At 35.7% G+C, this 23,667-nt stretch overlaps 2 protein-coding genes across 2 annotated transcripts in view; one reads left to right on the top strand and one right to left on the bottom strand.

Moving 5' to 3' along the window:
* The window catches only part of LOC133518968 (RING-box protein 2), a 53,165-nt gene that overhangs the window by 24,945 nt on the left and 4,553 nt on the right, over positions 1-23,667 (bottom strand). The gene's annotated exons all lie outside the window — the stretch shown is intronic.
* Positions 10,837-22,488, top strand: LOC133518967 (facilitated trehalose transporter Tret1-like). The gene is made up of 4 exons (XM_061852792.1): positions 10,837-11,359; positions 18,896-19,360; positions 20,113-20,226; positions 20,610-22,488. The coding sequence occupies exons 1-4, from the start codon at positions 11,285-11,287 to the stop codon at positions 21,867-21,869; spliced, it is 1,914 nt and encodes a 637-aa protein (XP_061708776.1). The 5' UTR covers positions 10,837-11,284; the 3' UTR covers positions 21,870-22,488.

Genomic DNA, 23,667 nt, shown 5'->3' with positions numbered 1-23,667 from the left:
AATCATCAAATTTGACTAAATTATTATTCAATAATATTTAAGGTCAATTTTACACACATCGACCTATACGCAATGATTTATTATAACTCAGGATAACATAGGCGTTCCAAAAAAAGCGCTTACCTTGTGACAAATTGTACAAGATTCCTTTAGTCGCAGCTGGGCAAGTGAGAGATGTGCACGTGCTAACGAGCTCCCGCTCACCGAAAGAGAAAAGTTCATGTTTAACAACGGAATGGAAATGGAATGTAAAAATAATTAAAAATAACAATTTTTTCGTAGGCATAGAAATAAATATAGAGGTATTTTTTTGTAACCTATCTGTAGTTATTATAATATCATTGCCTATACGACTACTAGCAGCAGCCTTTTCGCGACTGCCTTAGCAGTGTCAGACTGATATTATTCGCTAATGTCTGCGAAACTTACTTTCTATGCATCTCGCTCGTACTCGCATATTAGTGCGAGTCTATTCTAGCCCCACAGTAAGCTTAGTAAGATTTGTGTTGTGGGTACTAGACGACGATACATATTACATAATTATACATATAGGTACATAGAAAATATCCATTGCTTGAATACTTTTTAAGGTTCGGTACCCAAAGGGTAAAACGGGACCCTATTACTGAGACTCAGCTGTCCGTCCGTCTGTCTCCAGGCTGTATCTCATAAACCGTGATAGTTAGCCAGTTCAAATTACTACAGATTATGTATTTCTGTTGCCGATATAAAAACAAATACTCAAAACAGAATAAAAAAATATTTCTTTCCTATCTCGAGGTTCTCATCTAATCACCGAAGTTAAGCTACGTCGGGCGGGGTCAGTACTTGGATGGGTGACCGTTTTTATAGCTAATGGTACGGAACCCTTCCTGTGCGAGTACGACTCGCACTTGGCCGGTTTTTTATTTTATTTTATCGAGGACCTAATTATACAATAGTTTTATGTAATACATGCAATAGGACTTAACCATGTGTGTAATGTGACAATTACTAGTGGTTCTATGTATCTTACAACAGTTTAATAGGCAATTAGCAATTGCTGGGAAGCCAATTAGAATGCGTGGTGCAAAACGGTTACAACCTCGCATACTTATTGAATTCGAAGTAATCTCTTGGAATTTAATTGTAGGTAACATTGGCTGTTTGGCTACTAGTAACGTGCCTAGGCGAGTTACATTATTTTTGGCTTGGGAGCTTAGCCCTGAATATGTTGAACAAAGAAAAACAGTAAAGAACTAGTTGTTAATGTTGCATTGAATTTAAAGATACTTTTAATTTACTTTCTATAAAATAATAACGCCAGGACTGGCGATATTTACCAAGCAACCGACCCTAAGGACCGGTCACAACGATTAAATGATCGATCAATGTAAAATATAGTGACGATGACGACGGTTTTCAATACCATTTATTTTAAACGAAACTAACTCCAATAAGCGTTTACTTCTAAACAACCGCCTTTAATTATAACGGAATATCAATAATAGATTGTTAACTAAGGGAAAAAAGGCACCCATTTCTGTCGAGGTAGTTTGGCTAAATAGTCCGAGAATGAAATGGTGCATTTCGCCCGAGTTAAACACTCTACTTTTTATTTTGAATACGAGGAAAGTAAAATACATGTGCATTTAAAAAAACACTGCTAAGTATAAACTTAGTAGTATTTCTTGAAGATACTTTCAATTAACAATTTAGGTAAAATATCGTTATTTATGGAATGGGGAGTTAATTATCAGAATCGAAATTGTACAACCAATCCATTTAATACCACTTTTGTTACTTATTGTAACAAAAGAAAAAAAAAAACGTAGGTACTTAGAAAGTACAGTGCTCTAGAGTACGAGAAATGAAAAACTATATTAATTTTTGATTACATCATGCAAGGACAAACAAAAAACATGCTTCCCGCCTACATTGGTAAAGTAAATAAATATCGATTGCCCTGGATACTGCAACACACAAGTGCACAATGACCTGACAACTAAATAACCAAGGTGAATGTAGTTTATAATTTACCTATCGTTCAGTAGCCATCTAAATATATATTACAGCAAAAATGATTGGTAAAATGCTTAAAAGAATATTTATTGTAACAATACAAGTTCATTAAGATATGTTTAAGTATTTTTGGCTCTATATAGTTAACGTCAAAGATATATATACACTTTTGAACCTTCTCCTGTTGTAATAAGGCGAAAAATGTATAAATCTATCTTCAATGTCGACTTTGGGACATGACGTATGTTTATACGTAGACGTAGGATGACGTCTATAGAGGATTAAAGTTGTCTTGTACCGCATTTTGTATGTGTAACCTTAACGAAATGCGGTATATTAAAAGTACTTACGTGTATGTTAACAGATATGTTTTATAATTTTCTATAACTCATTCCAGGCTGAATCACCTTAAAAATTTAATCTGCCTGTATAACATAACACTAAAAGGAGTTTACAAATTGTATCATAACAGCATTACGATTTGAGTATTGAGCTGACATTAATATATACCGCCGTTACATAGAAATCAAAACAATTTAAACCGGCTTTTCCTTCTGTTTCTGTTTGCCAGTAGTGAAGAAGCGATCGCTCTAGGCTAGGTGATCTGGTGACATGACACCATCAAGAATGCTTGTAATATCACGGCTTTCTTAGGCGATGTAATGCAAAAATCACTGTATGAGCCTCGAAAAACTGTTTATTGATAGAAATTGAAATGATCAGCCAAATGGACAGTTATGAACCGAAACGTCTGAAGAGAAACTCTTGGAGACAAATCATCATTACGACAGATTCAAGTGACGATCATGATCCTCAGAAATGAGGGGCCGAATGCAGAAGAAGAAGACATGACAGAATGCAAGACAAAAAGTCACTGTTTTCGGTGTCGAAAATTTAATGCGCAACGGTTTAACGTAATTTTAGTACATTTCCGAGATGGAGCGATAAAAGATAACAAAATGCAGCCATAATGTATCACGCGTTTATCCTTGCGGGAGTGTCTTATCTTATCAGCCGTAAATTGTGATAAATGACTGATTCAAAATTTTCCATACACGGCCGGGTGATAACTTACAACACATTTGTGCATGAAACACCTGATGAGATACACGTTGCACTCATTAACGACACAAATATTAACAATACAACCACTGTATGTATTTCCATAGATAGATCCTACTGTTATAATATGTATGTAAAATTCTCTCAGAATGGATTGTATGATTGTTTGTTACTGTTTCACGCAAATATTAATGAATGGATTTGTATTTGCAGATACATCGTGTATAATAAAACGTCGATCATTCTTTTTAACCCGGAGTTATTCCCGGGAAAATCACGGGTTTTACTTTATTTGTAGATAGTGCGATTAACGAGCTTTAAATGGACAAAGTCATGGTCAAAAACTAAAAGACAAATCCCTACTAATATTATAAATGCGAAAATAACTCTGCCTGTCTGTCTGTTGCCTTTTCACGCTTAAACCGCTGAACCAATTAAGACGAAATTTGGTTTGGAGATACTTTATGGTCCGGAAAAGGACATAGGAATAGGACAGTTTTTAACTATCATTATCATCATCATTCCACGCTGACGAAATCTCGGGCAGAAGCTAGTAAAATATAGGTACAACGTACGAAACTGTATGATAGTTTGTGCAGTAATTTTGACGGCTCAATACTGTACGCCGCTAATCATTTCATCAACCCCGGTTCTCAAATTCTCTTTTTGATTGATTCTATGAGCGTAGCCAGCGCTAAATTATTACACTTATTTCCTTAAAAATTGCTAAGAATAGTACAGTCAGCATCAATTGTAGCGGATGAAACACACGTGCCACCCTCGAATACTTTTCCATTTTGATTTGATGTCTCTACAGGGGGCCGATTTTTTAATTCGGAGCGCTCGATTTCGTCACTCGAAAATCTGTGGCAAACGCCGAATTGATATTTTTTTTTAATTCGAGCAAAGAGGCAATACACTCGTTTTTAATTCTATTAGTAAAATTTATATGCCTAGTGGTGGAGATATAAATCTATTGAAGGAAGTCACGCGAAATTGAGCGCTCGAAATACAAAAATTCGCGAGTTCGCGATTAAAAGTATCTGTAACAGTCTATATGGTCTGTTTCACAAAGTCTGAGTAAAATACTGGATAGCTAATTAACAAATAAACTGCTACATATATCTCCCTGCAAAACTTAGCACTTCATCTACTAGTTAAGCTTATTTGTAGATTGTGAAATGCCAACGATGACTTTATTCGTCAGATAAGTGGCAGGTAGCTTATTCAGGACTTTACTTGGACATTGTGAAACAGGGGTACCTAATGATTCTCCGAAAATGAATTTGCAGATTATCGATTCACAGACAACGATTCGCCGAATATCGTTTCGCAGAGTGATTCATTTGTAGATGTAACTTTTGGTCGACTAACGTTACGCAGACTCTTCGTTCACATTCAGTTCAGTTCGCTTCTGTGTAAATTAGCAGAACTATTATTGGACGATTTTCATTTGGCAGAGTAATCTTTTCGTTTAAGGAATGTTTAGTCGAATAACGTTTCACATTTTATACATCATTATTTTCAAAATATTATTTTTTTACAAAATAAATAGAAAAGCGATGTCAACGAGGATGAAATAAAATGTTATAAATTTTTTAAGTATATGCGTTAAGCACAGTTTAGGTTTGAATCAATTTTTAACTTAAATATGAACAAAAACTTAGGTATTGTACGGTCACGTCTGAAAAAATATATACGAAAAAGTGCCAAAAATATGTATACACGACTTTATTGTCCATATATTAAGGTAGTGTATACATATTTTTGGCACTTTTTTCGTATCGATATTTTCAGACGTGACTGTACAAACAGCAACACTTCAACTGTACACTGGTGGACCTTATGCCTTTTGTAATAGTCCACCGATGGACAGTTAACAGTGTGGGCCATCGTACCTTTGCAATATAGGTTTTTAGATATTAAAAAACTATATTGCATAGGTACGATGGCTCACACTGTGTGGGAGACCGAGCTTTGCTCGGAAAATGTATAAAACTCAAAAATGCGTGTTTTCCCAGAGATACGACCTAGCTAGATCGATGTTTCGCCCCCCGAAAACCTCCATATAGCAAAATTTCATCGATATCGTTAGAGCCGATCCGAGATCCCCAAAAAAATATATATACAAGAATTGCTCGTTTCAAGGCATAAGATTTTATGGTCATTTGTGCTAGTGAAAATAAGTACATATATAATTAAATGTATCAAAACCATGTTTATTCAACTTAAACTAAAATTTGTTGTGTAGGTTAGTCATGTCCTAGTCTAGGCATAAATAAGAGGGAAGTTTTGCTAATCAATATTACTGCCAATTGATTATTCGACCTATTGTGTTTCAACCAATAGTTTCTCGGGTAATTGTGAGAGTTACTAAATGATTATTCAACGAAAAGTAAATATGCGTATCAATGTTCTGCGTAGTGACTACTCGTGAAAACAACTATTATGCGTAATGACATTCTGCCAATCGTTGCTCGGCCAAAGAACCCGTCTGCGAATCTTTGTCGGCGAATCGAAAATCAGCGTATTGTTTGTCGGAAAATCAATAGGGCACCGTGAAACAGACCCTTGGGGATCTATCTAAAATTACAAACTTTAACTTGCCCTCTTAGTGTTTATGTTGGTTAGTTACTGTAGGTCATATCTTGCAAACTAAATTTGACCCAATTCCAGGAGGTGGGAACTCTGTGATAAAAAACCCAAACGGTTGTTTGAAGTGTCTCGATGCGTATTAGGTAGTAGTCAGTCGAAAGAAAAGTACAGTCAGCAATAAAAGCTTGTACCAGAAATTACATTAAATTTTTGCCAAAAACTTATTTGTTATGTTACAAGAGAATGGTAGACGTACTTTTGACACGTAGTTTGATCCGTTATTTTCGATGCTGACTGTACCTAGTTCAGTTTTATTCATTCACCATGCGGTCACGACCTCACGTCAATAAAGCGTTACGATTCTAAACGCTCGAACAATGACTGAAAATATTTTCAGTAACGCTAAGCGCGCACGAACATGATTATATGGTTGGTTTGTAAAGATATTTTTTTAATAATTAATGTGTTAATACACACTACACTAATGATTTTACATACATTTCTTGACTCCTGACGAAACAAAATGAGTATTTCAAATTTTGATAAGGACAATTAGTATGATTAATGTATTGCCATAAATAATTCAGCCATCAATATTGCAAATTATATCATTATGATAAGGTAAACCCAAGGTATCAACATTTATTGCTCAATCATCCAAAGTAGTTTTCGTAATGTAAATATTTCGTATGATAAAGCTCTTTTGTTCACATTATAAATCGATTTTGTTTTCTAGGTTCGTATTTAAATAAAATATTAGATAAATAGGTAAGTTTTCTGCTCGATTAAACAAAATTCTCTGAGGTTTATCGTAAAATATAAGGGGAGGGAGGTCTAAAACGGGTAAGCTAATGAAGAAGGCCTAAAAAATGAGCTATTCTTTGATTTTACAAACAAATTTCATTCCATTAGACAAAAGAGTTATCAAATTGTATGTAAGATGAAAAGATTTTCTTATTTATTTGTATGTAATAATTGTTTAAGACTAAAATAAATACTCTCAAAAACCCCTCTTTGTTGTTAGGGTTAGGGGGTAGGCTCCCTAACCTAAAGTGGGTAAGCACTTCAAACGAAGACAATCAAATCACAACTACACAACTACTAACTTTGAGACTTTACTATCTAACTGTCATAAAAATGATTTTCAGATTATATTTATTTTAATAATAATCCTAGACTTATCCATCAGTTTTAGGAAATCAAAACTGTCTTTCCGTTTTTTTTCTTATATTTACTTATTCATCATTCGATAAGATTGCATAAAAAATAAGAATAAAATTGTATCAAAGCTAAACAAGTACCTAAGTTGCCCCAGAGCACGTATATAAATTAAACATAATTATTTAAATTAAACGTATTAAAATTAATCCATCTTGGATCTACTGGTTGGATCTATAGAGAATGAAGAGAGTTTCATCAATCAAAATTAATTATATACACGGTGTAACATGAGGAAACCGAAAGAATTTAACAGTGTATTCCTGATCATATTTAGAGACTAAAATGTCATATAAACTTTTTTGGATTTCTCTAGTTCCAGAGTTAATACCAATTAAAAAAAATCTCCTTATTGTAACTTAGTGCAAAACGCCTTTTTGATGGCGATGATGCCATTATGTAGCGTAATCTAAATATCCTTATCGATAGATGTCAAAAAGTGACAAGTAATCTTTGCAAAAACTAGGTGTCTATGTCTATGTCCAAAAAAATGTTTTTTTTTTTCATATAACAAATTTTCCTTCTTGTGGCCTCAGAAGTGCGTAGTTAAAATCTTTCGGGTTCCTCGTTTTACACCGTGTATATTATGGAAGTAAGTTATTTATATAGTTTTTAATATAAAAAATACAAATTTGATACTATTTTGTTATAAAACATGAGATTTATTATTGATTTAAAAATTGCAATCGTAGTATTATTATTTGTATGTCACGTAACCGCAAACGCTGACCGCCATTTTTCTAATGAGTGACGTCATTATAGCAAAAACAAGTTTAATTTTCACTTCACATTTGATGTTTCTTTGTTACTGCACAGCTATCACGTCGTCACACTCACACCACACGATTGAGTGTTGACATAATCATTACATATGTATAGTTGCATACTTTGACATTCGCACTTAATTTCACAATAAAACAGAGCCTACCTGTTTTAGGCGGGGTACCCGCTTTAGGCTTCTCTCCCTACAATATGGAAATATTTTAGAATATGAACATTAGTTTAATACTTTGTATCAAGCGCCCTATTTATTTCCAATAAGTACAAAATGAAAACACACCTAGTGTGTCCTTGGCATTGAATGTATTAAAACAAGCATATAAAGTTGACATGATGAACAGCCATACACCAATATAGGTGCAGACGAATAACTCCGAAGAATGTTCTCGAGTACCTAGCCTAGTCTAGTGTGTAGTAATTTTCCACTATGCCATTTTGGCTCCTTTACACATGTGTGCACCATGCGTGTACGCACACATGAGCAAAGCTCACGTACTTACGTCAACCAGACTGTAGCGGTTTGACGTATTATTTGAACCACTGTTCGTTCTATCTTTGGTTTAGAGCTCAAGAAGATAAAAATAGCGTATTACAACGTGCAGAAATAACATACTGCACTAAGGCCAGCCCTGGTTAGCTGTAGCTAATGGTAGGTATACGATAGGTATTAATTAAATTATGATAGGTAATGACTGAATGACCTGTTGGGGGCTGTCTAAGCATTGTCTGTTGAGGGTTTGCATATTTCTACCCGTCTGGCGAAAAAGGAAATGTCGTGTTTTTCAATTGGCTGGTCAAAAAAATGGCTTATTGGATTTTAACGTGTAGTTTTTAGTAGAAGATTTGCTTTAGCTTCAGGAGTAATACAGGCTAAATATATTTTAAAGACACTATTTTAAATTTAGCTTTTGTAGTACACATATAGCTTTACCGAGCACACATAGAGGTGTGGCACTCGCAATTCTGGAGACTGATGTAATCACGCGCAAGGCATCCATGACGCGCTGCGTGACGCTAAGCTCTGCGTACGTGACGGAGCGGAGGCGCGGCCCGAGCGAGAGCTTTCGGGAATCACGCGCCTACTCTTCCTCATAAAACCACAATGCATTAAGTTAAAAAAATAACAGTTGTAATTTGACTCTTAATACATGGCCTTAGTGTACATAATTAATAGCTTAATGCTTATGTTCACCATAGCGCACGTGATTTAAAACACGCGCTTTAATACCGTGGGTGCAGTCCAGAAATTTCTCTCCGATACTTTGGGCACCTCATAAAAAACGAGGCCATCACAATAGAAAAATGCATGAGCAGCGTCTTAACTTTATTTATTGTGATGCGATCGCGTATTGTGTAGTGCAATCCAGTTTGTTTTGGCATGTAGAGCATTTAATTTAGTAAACGATGCTGGTTTTGACGTCAATGAAAATGCGTTAGTTTTAAATATGAAATGCTGTACATTACCTGTACATTTGTGTATTTTTTACATAGTATTTCCTTTCAGTCGATCCGCGCAAAGTACCTCGGCAATATATTTTTTAGTACCGATCGTAAAGCTTTAAAATACTTTGAAAGTTCAGTTTACATTCAATAACCTAGGTGCCTCTGGTGGATCTGGTCATACGAATTTGTGTTCCACAATTTAACCAAACACTTTAAGCGACAGTAAGTATAGCTATAAAACATACACTTTAAACAAAACAGTTGTTGCGCCAAAATTTCAACAATTGCGGGGGCCAATTTAATATAAGTGTGCTTGTTAGCCACAATTGGTCTAAATGCCTTGATGGCGCATTTCAATCAGATCGGTTAAGCGTGGATGAGCTCAGCAATGCAGACTGCTTGCGCCGGCGCCGTGACGCAGGCGACCCGCCTCCTCGGCCACTATCAGGAAACTACTCGGACAACCACACCCTTTCTTACGTAGGTTATGACACACCCTTTTTATGAATACCTTGTGACAAGACAATGCCAAACTTTATAGGTTATTATGGCGAAGAAAGGTGATCAAATGTTTTTAATGGCATACGAGATATGAGTAAAAGTATTAATTATAATATGAAAATCATATATTGAATAGTTTAATTTACATTCAAATAAACTATACAAATAATAAAATTTCATTTAAAATAATAGGCATTAAATAAATTAAATATTTTTATTAGTTGGGATTGTTTATGTTCCAAATACATAACTAACTAAGGATAAAGTACAGGAAAACGATTACTATTGTTAGGTAGGTAAGTACCCACTATTATTCCTTACGCTTCCTACGGTCAAATACATTGTCGTTCAATAATAATGGATAATAACTGGACAACGACATTAACGTAATATTTTTTTATATTTCTGAGCTACAGTTATATAAAAAAAAACCGCCTAGTGTGGGTCGGACCACACATAATAAAGAGTTCTGCCTGATATTACAATATTTTTCACCTTCGGACGCGGAAGGTCTTAAGCAACCTTAATGTTGTTAAATACCAGATATTATTAAAGAGTATGTGCCACACGTTGATTTTACTTGTTACGTTAGCGCCATCTGCCATAGTTAGTTAAGTGCTAAATAAGCTTATGAACGCAAGCACTTATAATTATGATTCATCATTTTTATTCTAAACTATCGTTTTTGTCTGTAATAACATAACGTCGTGAGTTCATGGCTCTATTTTATTTCCACTGGTAAATTTCCACTACAAGGACATTTTCAGTTGTTTTGGAATTCGTGAATCATGATGATCGATATGAGTAGGCCGGTTAAAATTAGTAATCATGTAACTAACTAGGTATTCTAATTTTAGAATTCGTATGCATGGCATATCTTATCAAACTCCGACTGGCCGCCACAAAATTATCACGAATTAGTTCCCCTCAACTTCGCAAATGTTAGGTTTAATATATATCATATTTATATAAAAAAAAAACAATATTATACTGAAGTAGATGCAGCATAAAAAATTAGGTTGTCTACTGTTAAAATTTGAACAGTCTATGCTAACATTTGAACCATAATTCAGGTGCAAACTGTTGATAAAATTATGGTGTGTGTGCACACACACGCGGACAAGAAACTCAAACATAGACACGTGTGGCTTACACGCGGAGGCGCCGGGCGCGGGCGCGGGAGGGGGCGGCGGCCAACCTTCTATAAAACACTGCGCTGCCATCTGCAAGTTTCAATAGATAACTTGAGCTCTGTACGAAAAGGTACGCGCTACCAACATTTTCGCTTGTTGAACTTAAAAGTTGAATGTTGCAGGAACGTGGCGCCGGATCTAAACTTTTCAATGAAAACGTGATATTCCATGGACTTTTGTAAATAAACAATACGTATACGAACGTCTGTGATAGAACTGTGTTGAAATAGCTTTAAATTTCGTTTATTAAACTGTAATAGGGAGCAAGTTTCTCCACACTACATGATGTGTGTGATTTACCGGTGATTTTTGCGATCCTGGATCTGAAGAAAGAGCTGAAGAAGATAATAAGATATAGGAAAATTCGAAGTGTATATTTTTATAGACATTATCATTTCGACGTCCCCTGACGCCGTGTTCAGTGCATTTAAGAACTTTTAATCAGACTGTTACAAGTGCTTTGAACGTGAAGAAGAAAGGAAGAAATCAAGATGAGTTTTAATAAGAATAATCCGAACCCCATGGGGAAGATCATGGGCTACCTCAAACAGCTGTCCACCGAAATGGTAAGTTTCTCACTTAGTTATAAATAAAGTAATTTAAAAAACAGAGTCAGCTTTACATACAGTTATTTTCCGCTGACACAAATTCTTGTATGGTCTAGGTATTTGTGCATACTTAATTAGTGATTAACATAGCCGTTGTCAAATGTCACCGTTTGATTTCAATCGCGGTTCGATACGTACACTAAAGCAATGTTATGTGGAATGTTAGGAAACTGAGTTTAGTTTAGCGCGCTTCGCGAAGTTTCTATGGGGAACGCCGCAAAGCCGGTCCAGAAAGCTCTCTCGGCTATGCGCAGCGCATAACATAGACGATCGATGGCTTGATGGTTGCTAAGCAACGCACACCATTACCCAATACTACAATATCTTAATTTGACGTAAATAAAATTTTAAGGGTCCAATTCATCATTATTATTTTAAACCTACTAGCGTGTGGCATGTTTAGAATTATGCCGGGGCGCTACTTCAACTTTCTATAACGATTTTCGAATATTTTGCCAAATTTGACAATTCGCCGATGTTATTGGGATTTGCATTCAACAGCAGGGATGATAACAGGCGTAATTCGCAGCCATTTTTTTAAATCAAATAAATACTCCTAAGTTTAAATAAAAGTATCAAGTTAGCATGACAAATCTAACGCACGCGCGACTATAGCGGCAGCCTAACTGAACCAAGCAGACGGCCTTGCAAGGTCGGCGCCTCGCCCGCGGCTATCGCTTGGCTTGGCTCAGCTTTACTTTCCATTGCCTCTACCAGCTACCTCCAACTATCATTTTTTTAAAGAATATTAAGGCAAAGACATGCAAACCCGGTAAGGATGAATAAAAATAAAATTAATAAGATTCTGACCTTAAACAGTTTAATCAGTTAGTTGGGGTTTTAAAATATTTTAATTTAACAGAACTATATTGTTATTTTTATTTTGTGCTGTTTCGGACTTCTATCGCCACTATATCCTCAAACTACCCATATCGCTTTGGTTTTGTTATAATTTATTTCGCGACTAAGGGATTTCAATCATTCAAATAACAGATGTCAACATCAACGTTAAGTATAGTTTTTAACGATAAAATGTTAAGAAAAAGATTTTTTAAGTTAAGACAGCTTTTCTCACATATCACATTGTTTCGTTTTGCGATGCTTTGCGATGTTTATGTTATTTAAAATTATAAACTCTCTAGATTTAAGAATGAAAAAATGTCCTTGAATATAAATAAAATCTAGCTGAAGTTTTTCAAATCCAAATTTTCATGTCTAATGTTTGGTAATCATAAGTAGCGACACCTATGGAGATTGTTTGCAATATCTCTGCAGTTAGAGTAGAGGTAGTCGTTTTCGTCAAAATGGCTGCGTAGTTCCTGCAGTCTACCATAGATGGCAGTGTTTACATGTTATCATATTGTAATAAATAAAAACATAAACTCTGAAACTACAACACAACGAACGTAGTGTCGCTAATACAGAACTGGGACTCCATCATAATATATGCCAATTCTTTTGTATTTATTTACGCGCGACACCATCGCGACACACAAACATTGACAGCTATGTCATAGGTACCAATCTGCCGTCAGTCGGTCCGAGACGTCAGTGCAGTGAATTTGTTAAAAGAAAAAACCCGAATATGCCGGCATATGTTGTTAAATGCTGCAATAATGATCAAACGAAAAAAACAGACAGAATTACTTTTCATTTGTAAGTTAATAAATTATCTCGTTATTGTATGTAAAATCAGTATATCAATATTGTTTACAAAACTACATTAAACTGCGCAATAGAAGTGTGACCAGTAAGTTAAACAGGGTAATTTCCCAGAAGTAGGGTAGTTGATGCCCTTCTTGTTAATAATTTTTATATGTGAAATCATTTCGGTAAATGGCTAAATTATTGATTGTGTAAGTATATATTTCAAACTAATTTTGACATACTGCTTAGGTAGGGTAATTTCCCGAGAATTGGGAAACTTAAGGAGCTTTTAAAACTAAGGTTTTTGATACTTAATAATTATCGGTTTGCTGTGTCATTACAGAAAAGGCTAAGAGACTCATACTATTTTTAACCGATATCGAATAGAGAAGAAAGTTGTATATACGGATGTATATAAGTTTACAGATCATTATTTATCAATTATCAGTTTTTCCGATCTGCCTCATTATTTCTTGTTTAAACCAGATATCTCGAATGTTTTTTTGATAAAAACACTAGTGAATTGATTTTTTCCGATGCTAAGTAACATGATTTTAAATTATGTTTGCACACGGTATCTTGAGCAAGTAATTTAGCTTGCACATTGTCCATTTTTCAAAACCTATAATGACAAAGTGTGGTCATGTCATCATTAATGTAAAATTTCTATGGAAATATGACCTTTGTTATGTTCGAGGTGGCAAGTTAGCTTAGGTGGACTCTATTTACTGATAAAAAAATTAAAATATAAAAAACTCTAAATAATAAATGAGTGAAATAATGCAAAAAAATTTTTTGTTTAAAAATAATTATGTATTTCTCAATCGGGGAAAAATTGTATTACCTACATGGTATCTTTTAACTCTATGACATAAACAAAAGATTATAAGAATATGAAACCGAAACTATAATGACAAATTTGGGCTTAATATGCATTTTATGGTAATGTTTAGATTTGTGATTATAAAAATGTTGTGATGTCACTAAACCCTAAACTAAGAATGTTTAAGGGTTCTGTAGAATCCGTAGTCAAATTAGGATACCTGAAGAAGAATAATTAGTTATAGGCCTTTAGTAATGTGGAATTATGAACCCTAACATACCTATTCACTATATCTACTTACTACTTATTGAATTTATATAGTCCCGTTTCAGTAACCTTGAACAGGTAAACTAAAAATATCAATTGTTAAACAAAACAATAAGAAAATAGTTTTCGCAACAAAAACAATGCATTGCATCACTTTAGAGTTCGTATGCATGAAAACATATTACTATAAAACAAAGTAATGGTGATGCTATTATTTCACAATGTCCCATCTAAATATTGGCTTAAAGTTAACATAGGCTTGGCTAATATATTGGCTGTGCAATGGCTAAACTGGCCATGGATTATCGAGTCTAGTTCATGGTAGTACTAATTTAACCTGACCTACCGATCCCTTCCTATACGGCAACAGGTAGAATAATTAAACTGGTTTTCCCTGGCGATCACCTCTGCCTCGCTCGGCCTGTGTCAAACGATTGAATGAACACATAGCGTCCGGTATGGAAACGATCGAAGCGTACACAACGCAGTGTTCATAAACCCGCCCTAAAGAGTTCGATGTGACCTTGACAATGTGACAAGTTCAGGGTTTTATCGATTTTTCCAAGACATTACATTCTACCATTTCTTTTACGGACGACGACGTTACGAGTTTTATGGAGATTAAAAACTGTATTAAAATAACAACTAGACACTTTGGTCCAGGACAAATGCATACGTTAATATCAGAATATTTGCTTGTTTATTGACATCTGGCCCCTATTTTTTTACTCTTTCTATCGGTATCTGGTGACATGACATGGTGGGGTGGGCCCAGAAATGTACCGACATTGCCACGTCACAGTGTAGAGTATCCGCTAAAGTCAAATAACACTTTTGACAAATTTGTGAAATAGACACCTGGAAAAGAAATGCTGCATACCCTTGGGAAGGGTTCTGAAGTTTAACCTTTGTCTGTTTGTAATTTGCGTACCACCGTAGTGTCAAAACCAGGGACTGGAACCGGTTACCTTAACCGGGGTTTTTTATAGGACTATTTTAGAAGTGGTTATAAAAACCCCAACAATATCGGTAACCTTCTGATAAGGTTAATTGTTGATTCGGTAACCGTACAGATCGAGTTAACTTGTGTTACCGGTAACCGAAATAAAAACCCAGTCTATTCAGTTAATTTATAACAGGGTTTTGGACCAGTTCAAACGATTGTAATCTTTACGCACGCTTAAATTCAACTTATTATTAAATAACCGTAATTGGTATGGGCTGTCTCTGATGCCTGGACCTCAAACAAATTTTTTGCCGGTAACGTCGTTTTTGTCAATTCAAACAATATTGCGCTTTGAGTCCTTAGGCTAAAATTGAAAATATTATTAAGCGATTATAGTATTGTTTGGAGCGCAACCGCAACGCGGCCGTTCCTTTGTGTATCTTTATACCTGTGTGTTCCTATTGTTTTTGTTAATTTCGGAGCAATTCTAGTTTAGACTTTTTAGAAAAAGGGTTTGCAAGTAAAGAACATTCTATCCTAATTCCGATATTTTACCTTTTTAGCAATATCATGCTCTTTAGCTTATATTTTTTGGCTTAGAACTTACTTTCACTCCACTCCCACTCCCACACCTCCCCACAAATTTTGAGTTAATGCGTCAGCAATACGCCTGTGTAGAAAGCTACTTTAAATGTAGCAAAACAATAAGCAACCAATAATAAAGGTTAGATAACTGAATAAAAACCCTCAACAAATACCCGATGGGGTTTTGAGATTAACCCAGTTAAAGGTCAAGGTTAACCTTTCAATAAACTTACCAGTACAACCAGGTAACAGTATGATACGGTTACCGAATGATAAGGTTACCGAATTGATAGGGTTAAGCGTAAAGAGGGGTTTTCCGGTCCTTAGTCAAAACTATTCAGGATTATTCGATTCGTTCATTAACCGACTTTTAAGGATTTTCTATACGTATAAAAGACGTTTCCGGGTCAAAGTTTTAAAAATACTTTTGTATTGTGTCTATCGGACGGAACGTTATTTTAATATTATGTAAATGACTTCAATGTATACATAACCTAAATAATTATCCGAACAAGTAAAACATTGACAGACCCTCCTATATAAACATATGATAAATATGTAATTAAGATATCGACTTTTCGGGAATGTTCGAGCGTCTTCCCGGAATCTCAAGATGTAGAAACAAAGGCAATAACAGCTATTTACCGTGTAGTTATTAATAGGAAATATAAGAATTTCGAGAAAATTCTGTTTGTGAGTTAAAGACAAGTTTTTTCGTAGCTGCAATCAATCAAAGCTAAAAATTAGATACCTACAACCCTGCACGATATGTATATAGTACTATAATATATATTAACAATTGCTATGTTTACTATAATATTTTTCTCACTGCGCAAACTTCATAAAATTTGAATTGTAGCCTGAAATGCCTGACTGGTAGAAAATGCCTAAGGCGTTAAGTCTGCCATTTGTATCTATTTTCATTGTGCAATAAAGTTTCAACACCTCATTAAACTTTACAAGCCTCCATTAGTTTATTTATGTTTTATCCCTTTCTTCCAAACATAAATAGTCAAATGACAGATTAACACAAACGACTAGCCATCGATTAGCTAATGAAGGCTAAGCACATCAATTAATAATGCCATAAAGAAATTAATAAATGTATTCTTTGTAAAACAAGCAGAGCTGTCAAAATTAAATTTTTTATTTTAATATAGCGGAGAGTGGGGTACAGTAGATCACCTTTTTTGGAAGAGCTGTTGTTGTGCCATTTTCACTTCAAATTATATCGTTTTCTTATTTTGTTTAGCCTAGAGTAGGCATATTTAACTCTTAAACGTAATATATAAGAAAACTATGGGTAACAGTGGATCACCGTACTACTAAACGAAAGAGAAAGAGCTGCTGCATTGTTTGAGTTTGACCCTTTATCCGTTATATAATGCTAAGTTTTATGATGTATGTTCAGAATTTTGGCAGTGGTGTTTGGTATTTGTACTTAGGTGTTGGGATTGTTGCAAATAAAAAGTTCAGACGCGGTAACAATAATAAATCTATATTAACACAACTCAATACTAAACTAACACTAATTACAATAATAAGTAGGGAGCGATATATAATCGAGCTCGACCATTAAAGATAGGTACCAAGAGAACGCGAGGGAGCGATACGATATCAAGCTCAACCTGTGATGATAGTATTGATTGAGTTGTGTTAATATAGATTTATTATTGTTACCGCGTCTGAACTTTTTATTTGCAACAATCCCAACACCTAAGTACAAATACCAAACACCACTGCCAAAGAATTATCAACACATCTGTTAATTATGACTTTTTAGAGTGTGAAATAATTTTTATAAGATATTTTTTTATAAGATTTTTGCATAGTACAATTTTAATAACAGAAATTTCGCTCTTTGCATGGATATTCATATTAGCACTGTTCAGTTACAACTGATATTACTATACGACTACTTATACTATACTATACGACTTTTATTCCTAAAAGAAAACTTGATTTTCTTTTATTCACTGTACCCCAATTTCATGTGATCCACTAACATTGACAGTAGTTGTAAAAAAATCTACTCAGGATTTTTTATTCGGTTTAAAGTTAAAATAATGTAATTAATAGAATTTTCATATTTTAAAAATATATTTACAAAATGATGAAAATATGTTTATCACAAGCCATATAGAAAAAATGTTTTTTTTTTTTGCAAAACATGTAAAAAAAAACCTCTGCTTGGTGGCCAATGCTCACAAGTAATGCTCACATGCTGTACAAGTAATATTAGCAAAGTTATTGCAATGGATCCAATGTACCCCACTCTCCCCTAAGATAATAACATACGAGTCTACCACGTGATATTCATCTCATCTTGACCCACATTGACGGTTCAATGACGTACGTCATAGTATCAGTATCAAAACCAATAATAAATATTTAATAAATTAAAGATAGCTTATCCTTTACTTTTCCGTTGAGTAATTATGATAATCAAATAATTTGGGAAGTGGTGACAGCTATGTAGATCATAAAACAAACTTTTCTCAGAGTTGTTGTGGCATTACCTACGGTCTGTCATTATGACATGTCCATGCTATATATGTAGCGAAATGAAATTGAACAAAATTAATTTGGAGTGGTTTAAAAATTACAATACTTTTCTTTATGAACTAGAGGTAATTACCGATTAGGTGATAAACTCAAGTATTTAACTAATAAGGATGTACATTGAATTGATGAAGACTACAATAGCGATGTTTTACGCTAAAGGTAGGAATAACATAAACATCGTTACAACCACAGTGAGATGATTATCCGATAACGTCAATAACATCAAATAATAAGCGCTGTGTGGGTGGTCATTACAGCTCCTGCCTTCCTCACGAGGCTTCAGTCTGTGTTGATTCTGTGTGCGGGGCTGTCTTGAACAGGACTCTAGGGGTCAAGACGGGTTACCCTTATCACTACCCGATCATGCCGTGGCCATATGACAAGTTCAATGAGCATCGTGTTTTCCCGATTTGACCCCCGACTCCCTAAGTTCACAATGTGTCTTATCGTCTTGGACTTACGCAAATTAGATAGCGGTGGTTAATAAATGGGGTGCGTTTGTGGACATTAACTTCAGTCTAGAATCTCGCGCTGACCGCTTGGCCAGTTAAGATAGTGTACGTATCGAACAGCAGATATTGCCAACTTAAAACTCTTTGTTATCAGTCAGTATGATATTGTGAGCAAGGCTAATTTTATTAACGAATATGTTTTATTGTAGGGTGGAAGCGAGCAGGTCCGTCGCGGCCAAAGTGACGAGGAGCGATTGTACAGGCAACGGGGGCCTAAATACGCCAGGGTTCCTTCTAGAGCGACCCTCTCCGCCTCGACTACATGCACCTCCCTAGCCACTTCGTGCGGATCACAAGGGACACTCGCGCCTAACTACGCGGCCATCCCTGAACAGGTTTCTACAGAAAGCAGTAGCGAAGACGAACAGGACTCCTTCGACAAGACCCGCAGGCACTTCCAGCAGCTTCGCCAGATCAGCCTCGGCAACGAGTTCAAATACAAGATGGAGATGGAAATAAAGAGTGAAGGAAGGAAGGATGAGAACCTGCGCAACTCGGTGCCGTTTGTGAAACAGCTGAGCCTTGACAGTAATAAGGCGAAACCTGAGTTCAGCATCAATGGAGACACCCCTACGTATGCTCCGACTACTCAGCGCATATATCTGTGGACTCAGGTACGTAAATCGCACTTTTGTAACACTGATAAGCATATTTACGAATGTTTTAGAACTTTCCTTTTTTGGCACTAAAATTCGAGCCATAAAGTTTCTTGATAAGGTTTTTCAGTCAATATCGAAAAGTTATGTGGATTACTTGATAGTCAAAACGTTTTTGCTGCAAAATATGTTTGGTTGTGTGAATACATTTTGGCAGTTTAAGCATGTTGTAAGTTTGTGTTTCTTTTTAAACAATTTTTATATTTTAAAGCTGACATATATGTGACGTTTTCAGACAAACGGTTGATACTAGTTACAATTACATTTTCGGTAGTCGTATAGGCCGACTTTTAATTGCATCTATATGTCAGGAGGTAGACTTGTGGACAATCGACAATAACTTACCTTTTGCTTGAAAACGACACATATTTTTAGCTTCCCGTAAAACCGAGTTAGATTGTATACAAACAAACATTAAAGCGACCTGCGTAGGTTCCCGTGTACTCAAGTGCGGGCATAAGAAGTCGGACTCGCTCCTTGAACTTCAGAAAGTATAGCGAAATGGCAGAGCAAAAACGTGTAGCGGTACTTCTATAGTTTTCGGCATTTTTATCAACAGTTGAAATAAGTTTATGAAAATTAATAGACACCACAAAAAAAAACTGTTTTTAAAATGTCTCAAGTAAATTCATTCCAGGTGCGAGTTTAACGAAGGTCTGTGCGAAAACGTGAACTTAATATGGCTAAATTAATGTTTATATTTGTTATAGCTGGTTGCTGCGTTTGCTGTGTCAATGGGCTCTCTGATTGTCGGTTTTTCATCAGGCTACACTTCACCTGCTTTTGACTCCATGAATAAGACCTTGTCGATCGACGAGACCCAGGTTAGTATGACATAATAAAAAAATATAAACATAGAATTTTATATATTACAATAGAGTCAGACCAAGCTAAGTTAGCCACGCATCCTGTGCAAGCGTCAAGTAAAAGTCGTAATTTCATATAAGTTTGACGTTTAAAATAACACTTTCACTGTCTGGGCTATCACAACCGCTGCCAAGTTATCTTGGTCTGACACTCTTCAACAATCTCTAAAAAAAAACAAATAAGTTCACCGTTCGGAACCTACAGTTCCACAGACATAAATAATACCTAGCGGTCGTGCTGTACAAAAAAAGATATTATTTCAGAACTGGCCTTACATTCTGTATATCAATAATTTAATAGGTTATCGATCAGGTATAATAAAAACATTTTTTTTTTACAGAAAAGCTGGATAGGTGGTCTCATGCCCTTAGCTGCTCTGGTTGGCGGCATCGCCGGGGGTCCTATGATCGAAATGCTAGGCAGAAGATTAACCATAATGGGAACTGCCATCCCCTTCTTCCTTGGCTGGATGCTCATCGCGAACGCAATTAACGTGCCTATGGTGTTTGCCGGCCGGGTACTATGTGGCGTGTGCGTTGGAATCTCCTCCCTTGCTTTCCCCGTCTACCTAGGAGAAACCATCCAACCGGAAGTGAGAGGTGCCCTCGGATTACTCCCGACTGCCTTCGGCAACACAGGAATTCTCCTCGCTTACCTCGCTGGAGCGTACCTGACTTGGGACAAGCTGGCATTCCTCGGAGCTGCGCTTCCAGTACCATTCTTTTTACTAATGATTTTGATACCGGAGACACCTCGCTGGTACGTCACCAAAGGACGACCAGAGGATGCTCACAAAGCCCTTCAATGGTTAAGAGGAAAGAATATTAACATTGATAAGGAAATGAGAGACCTGACACGGACGCAAGTGGAATCAGATCGGGCCGGCGGCAGTGGCTTGAGCTTACTATTTACCAGGAAATATTTGCCTGCAGTTTGCATCTCGTTAGGATTGATGCTGTTCCAACAATTCAGTGGAATAAACGCCGTGGTGTTCTATGCCTCAGATATCTTCAAGAAGTCGGGCAGTACCATAGACAAGAACTTGGCGTCTATTATAATTGGCATTGTAAATTTCATATCCACTTTCATAGCAACAGCTATTATTGATAGACTGGGCAGGAAGATACTACTGTATATCTCATCAGTGTCTATGATTATCACTTTGGTGGCCCTGGGAGGTTATTTCTACGTGTTGGAATCCGGAGCCGACGTGTCTTCGATTGGATGGCTGCCTCTCACGAGTCTCGTCATATACGTGCTCGGATTTTCAGTAGGCTTCGGACCCATTCCATGGCTTATGTTAGGTGAGATCTTGCCATCAAAGGTCCGCGGAATGGCTGCTTCTACGGCGACATCATTCAACTGGACCTGCACATTTATTGTCACGACGTCATTTAAAAGTATTGACGCAGCCATCAAGATGTCTGGCACGGTGTGGTTATTCGCTGTCATTTGTATGGCTGGCTTATTCTTTGTAATATTCTTCGTCCCCGAAACACAAGGCAAGAGCTTGGAGGAGATTGAGAAGAAATTGACAGGTGGTTCGCGAGTAAAAATACGTAGCGCTAATGCCAGCAGACACATTAAAAATGATTGTTAATACAAGAGATTACTTTTTGTGGTAGATATGTCAATATTTTCCAGAGTGCGTGAGGCACGAAGGCTGTGTGGCAAGTCCACGAGAGTTGCAATAGGATGCACCGAGCTACGTTCGGTGTATTTATTGAAGAGACTGATTTGGATTGTAGCCATTTAAATCTCATTTACTTAATTTAAGTAATAAGTATAACAAAATTTATATGTAAATTGTCCATAATAGTTCCTTTAGGATAAGGATTGTAATATGGTCTGTGAACTTAGACCTTATATTGATCATGACAAAACATATTTTTTTAGATACCAAATGTTTATTTGTAAGTAAATCTTTAAATTGATTATAGAGTCGGACCAAGCTAACTCTGCATGGAATTTGCAAAGACAAAGTGTAAGAATGTCACCATTAATGTCAAATGTATATGAAAACATGACGTTTATAATTGCTCACATTGTTCTGTTCAAGTCGGTACGAAGTTAGCTTGGACGGACTATAACTATATTTAAAATATTTGAAATACGACACTCTTTTAGATTATTATACTCAAATGCCTTCGTATATTATGGAGACATTGTTTTATTTATATCGTTATTTTTTTATTTAATAAAATGCATTTTAAGAGTTTCATAAATTGTTTAATTTCATCCCCTAATCTATTTCACCAATTGTACATACTACAGTAAAACCAGCATGCAGGTGATAACTGATAACTCATAAATATTCAATGGAACATAAAATGCTCATTATATATAGGCACTTAATAATTACCAGAGTAGAATAAGTAAAAACCAAATTGATTCCAGAATTATTGTTCCAAGTTACCATCCGAGTAGATCTTCATAATATCATAATATATGAGTTCACACGTCTCACCGTTATGACGTTGTAAGAGTAAAGTAAGTACATTAGGTAGTCATGACGATGACTGATACGTCACGTCGGTTCACTATAAAACTTGTCCATAAATGAGTTAAAAAATGTGCCTTTAATTTGGTAGTTGAGCTAGATGTTACTGTACAACCCCGTAAATAGCTTGGATGACATCTGTCAAATCCATACAATTAATAACCTTTATAGTCTTAAAACGAAAAATATGTGTTGAGATGACAGCTCTATTACCGTACCCAAGCTATGTGAAAAAACATAAAGCCCATAAAGGTAACTCTAGTTGTCAAAAGTTGACGTTTGACAATTCAGTTACCACCAAACATATGGCGTCGGCGTCGTATAGCGCGGACGACCGATCTGGCCAGTCGGTAGTGAGTGAAACTAGTGTCCCTACCTATGAAGCCGATGGTCCTGGGTTCGAATCCCGGTTAGGGAATGCAAACCGGTTTTAACCGAAACCGAAAAAACCGGTTAAAACCGGTTTTTTGACGGAAATCCAAAACCGGGTTTTTAGAATTTGAAAAAACCGGTTTCGGTTTAATTCGGTTTTTTTTATTTACCTAAGTTGCATGTTTTATTCATTATAAGGGTTAAATCGGTCCTAAACCGGTTGAATCGACATCAAATCAAATAATGTGGTCTTGTGTTAGTTTGATAATTTGTAACGCTAAATGAATTTTTACGGTACAAAATACAAAAATACGAAAGATTTAAATAATATAAAGTACTGGCAGTGGCAGGACATCCGTGCTGGTGTACGAAATAATTTAATAAAATTGGTTTGTTCCTATTCCTAGTTACAAATAACATTAAGTCATTTGACAATTCCCATACAATAAAATAAAATAGTCAGATATTCTATCTTTAATTTCGTGACAAAATCGTGTATATACTATACTAGCATTCGTTTTTACAC

The sequence above is a fragment of the Cydia pomonella genome, chromosome 6 (genome assembly GCF_033807575.1).
Source record: "Cydia pomonella isolate Wapato2018A chromosome 6, ilCydPomo1, whole genome shotgun sequence".
Classification (NCBI taxonomy): Eukaryota; Metazoa; Arthropoda; class Insecta; order Lepidoptera; family Tortricidae; genus Cydia; species Cydia pomonella.
Note: the sequence above shows the minus strand (reverse complement) of the source record. Positions and strands in the feature narration are given on the sequence as shown.

Coding starts and splice junctions, on each gene's coding strand:
- LOC133518967 (XM_061852792.1), top strand. CDS start 11,285: ATGAGTTTTAATAAGAATAATCCGAACCCCATGGGGAAGATCATGGGC. Junction 19,361..20,112: donor GCATATATCTGTGGACTCAG/GTACGTAAATCG, acceptor TATTTGTTATAG/CTGGTTGCTGCGTTTGCTGT. Junction 20,227..20,609: donor TGTCGATCGACGAGACCCAG/GTTAGTATGACA, acceptor TTTTTTTTACAG/AAAAGCTGGATAGGTGGTCT.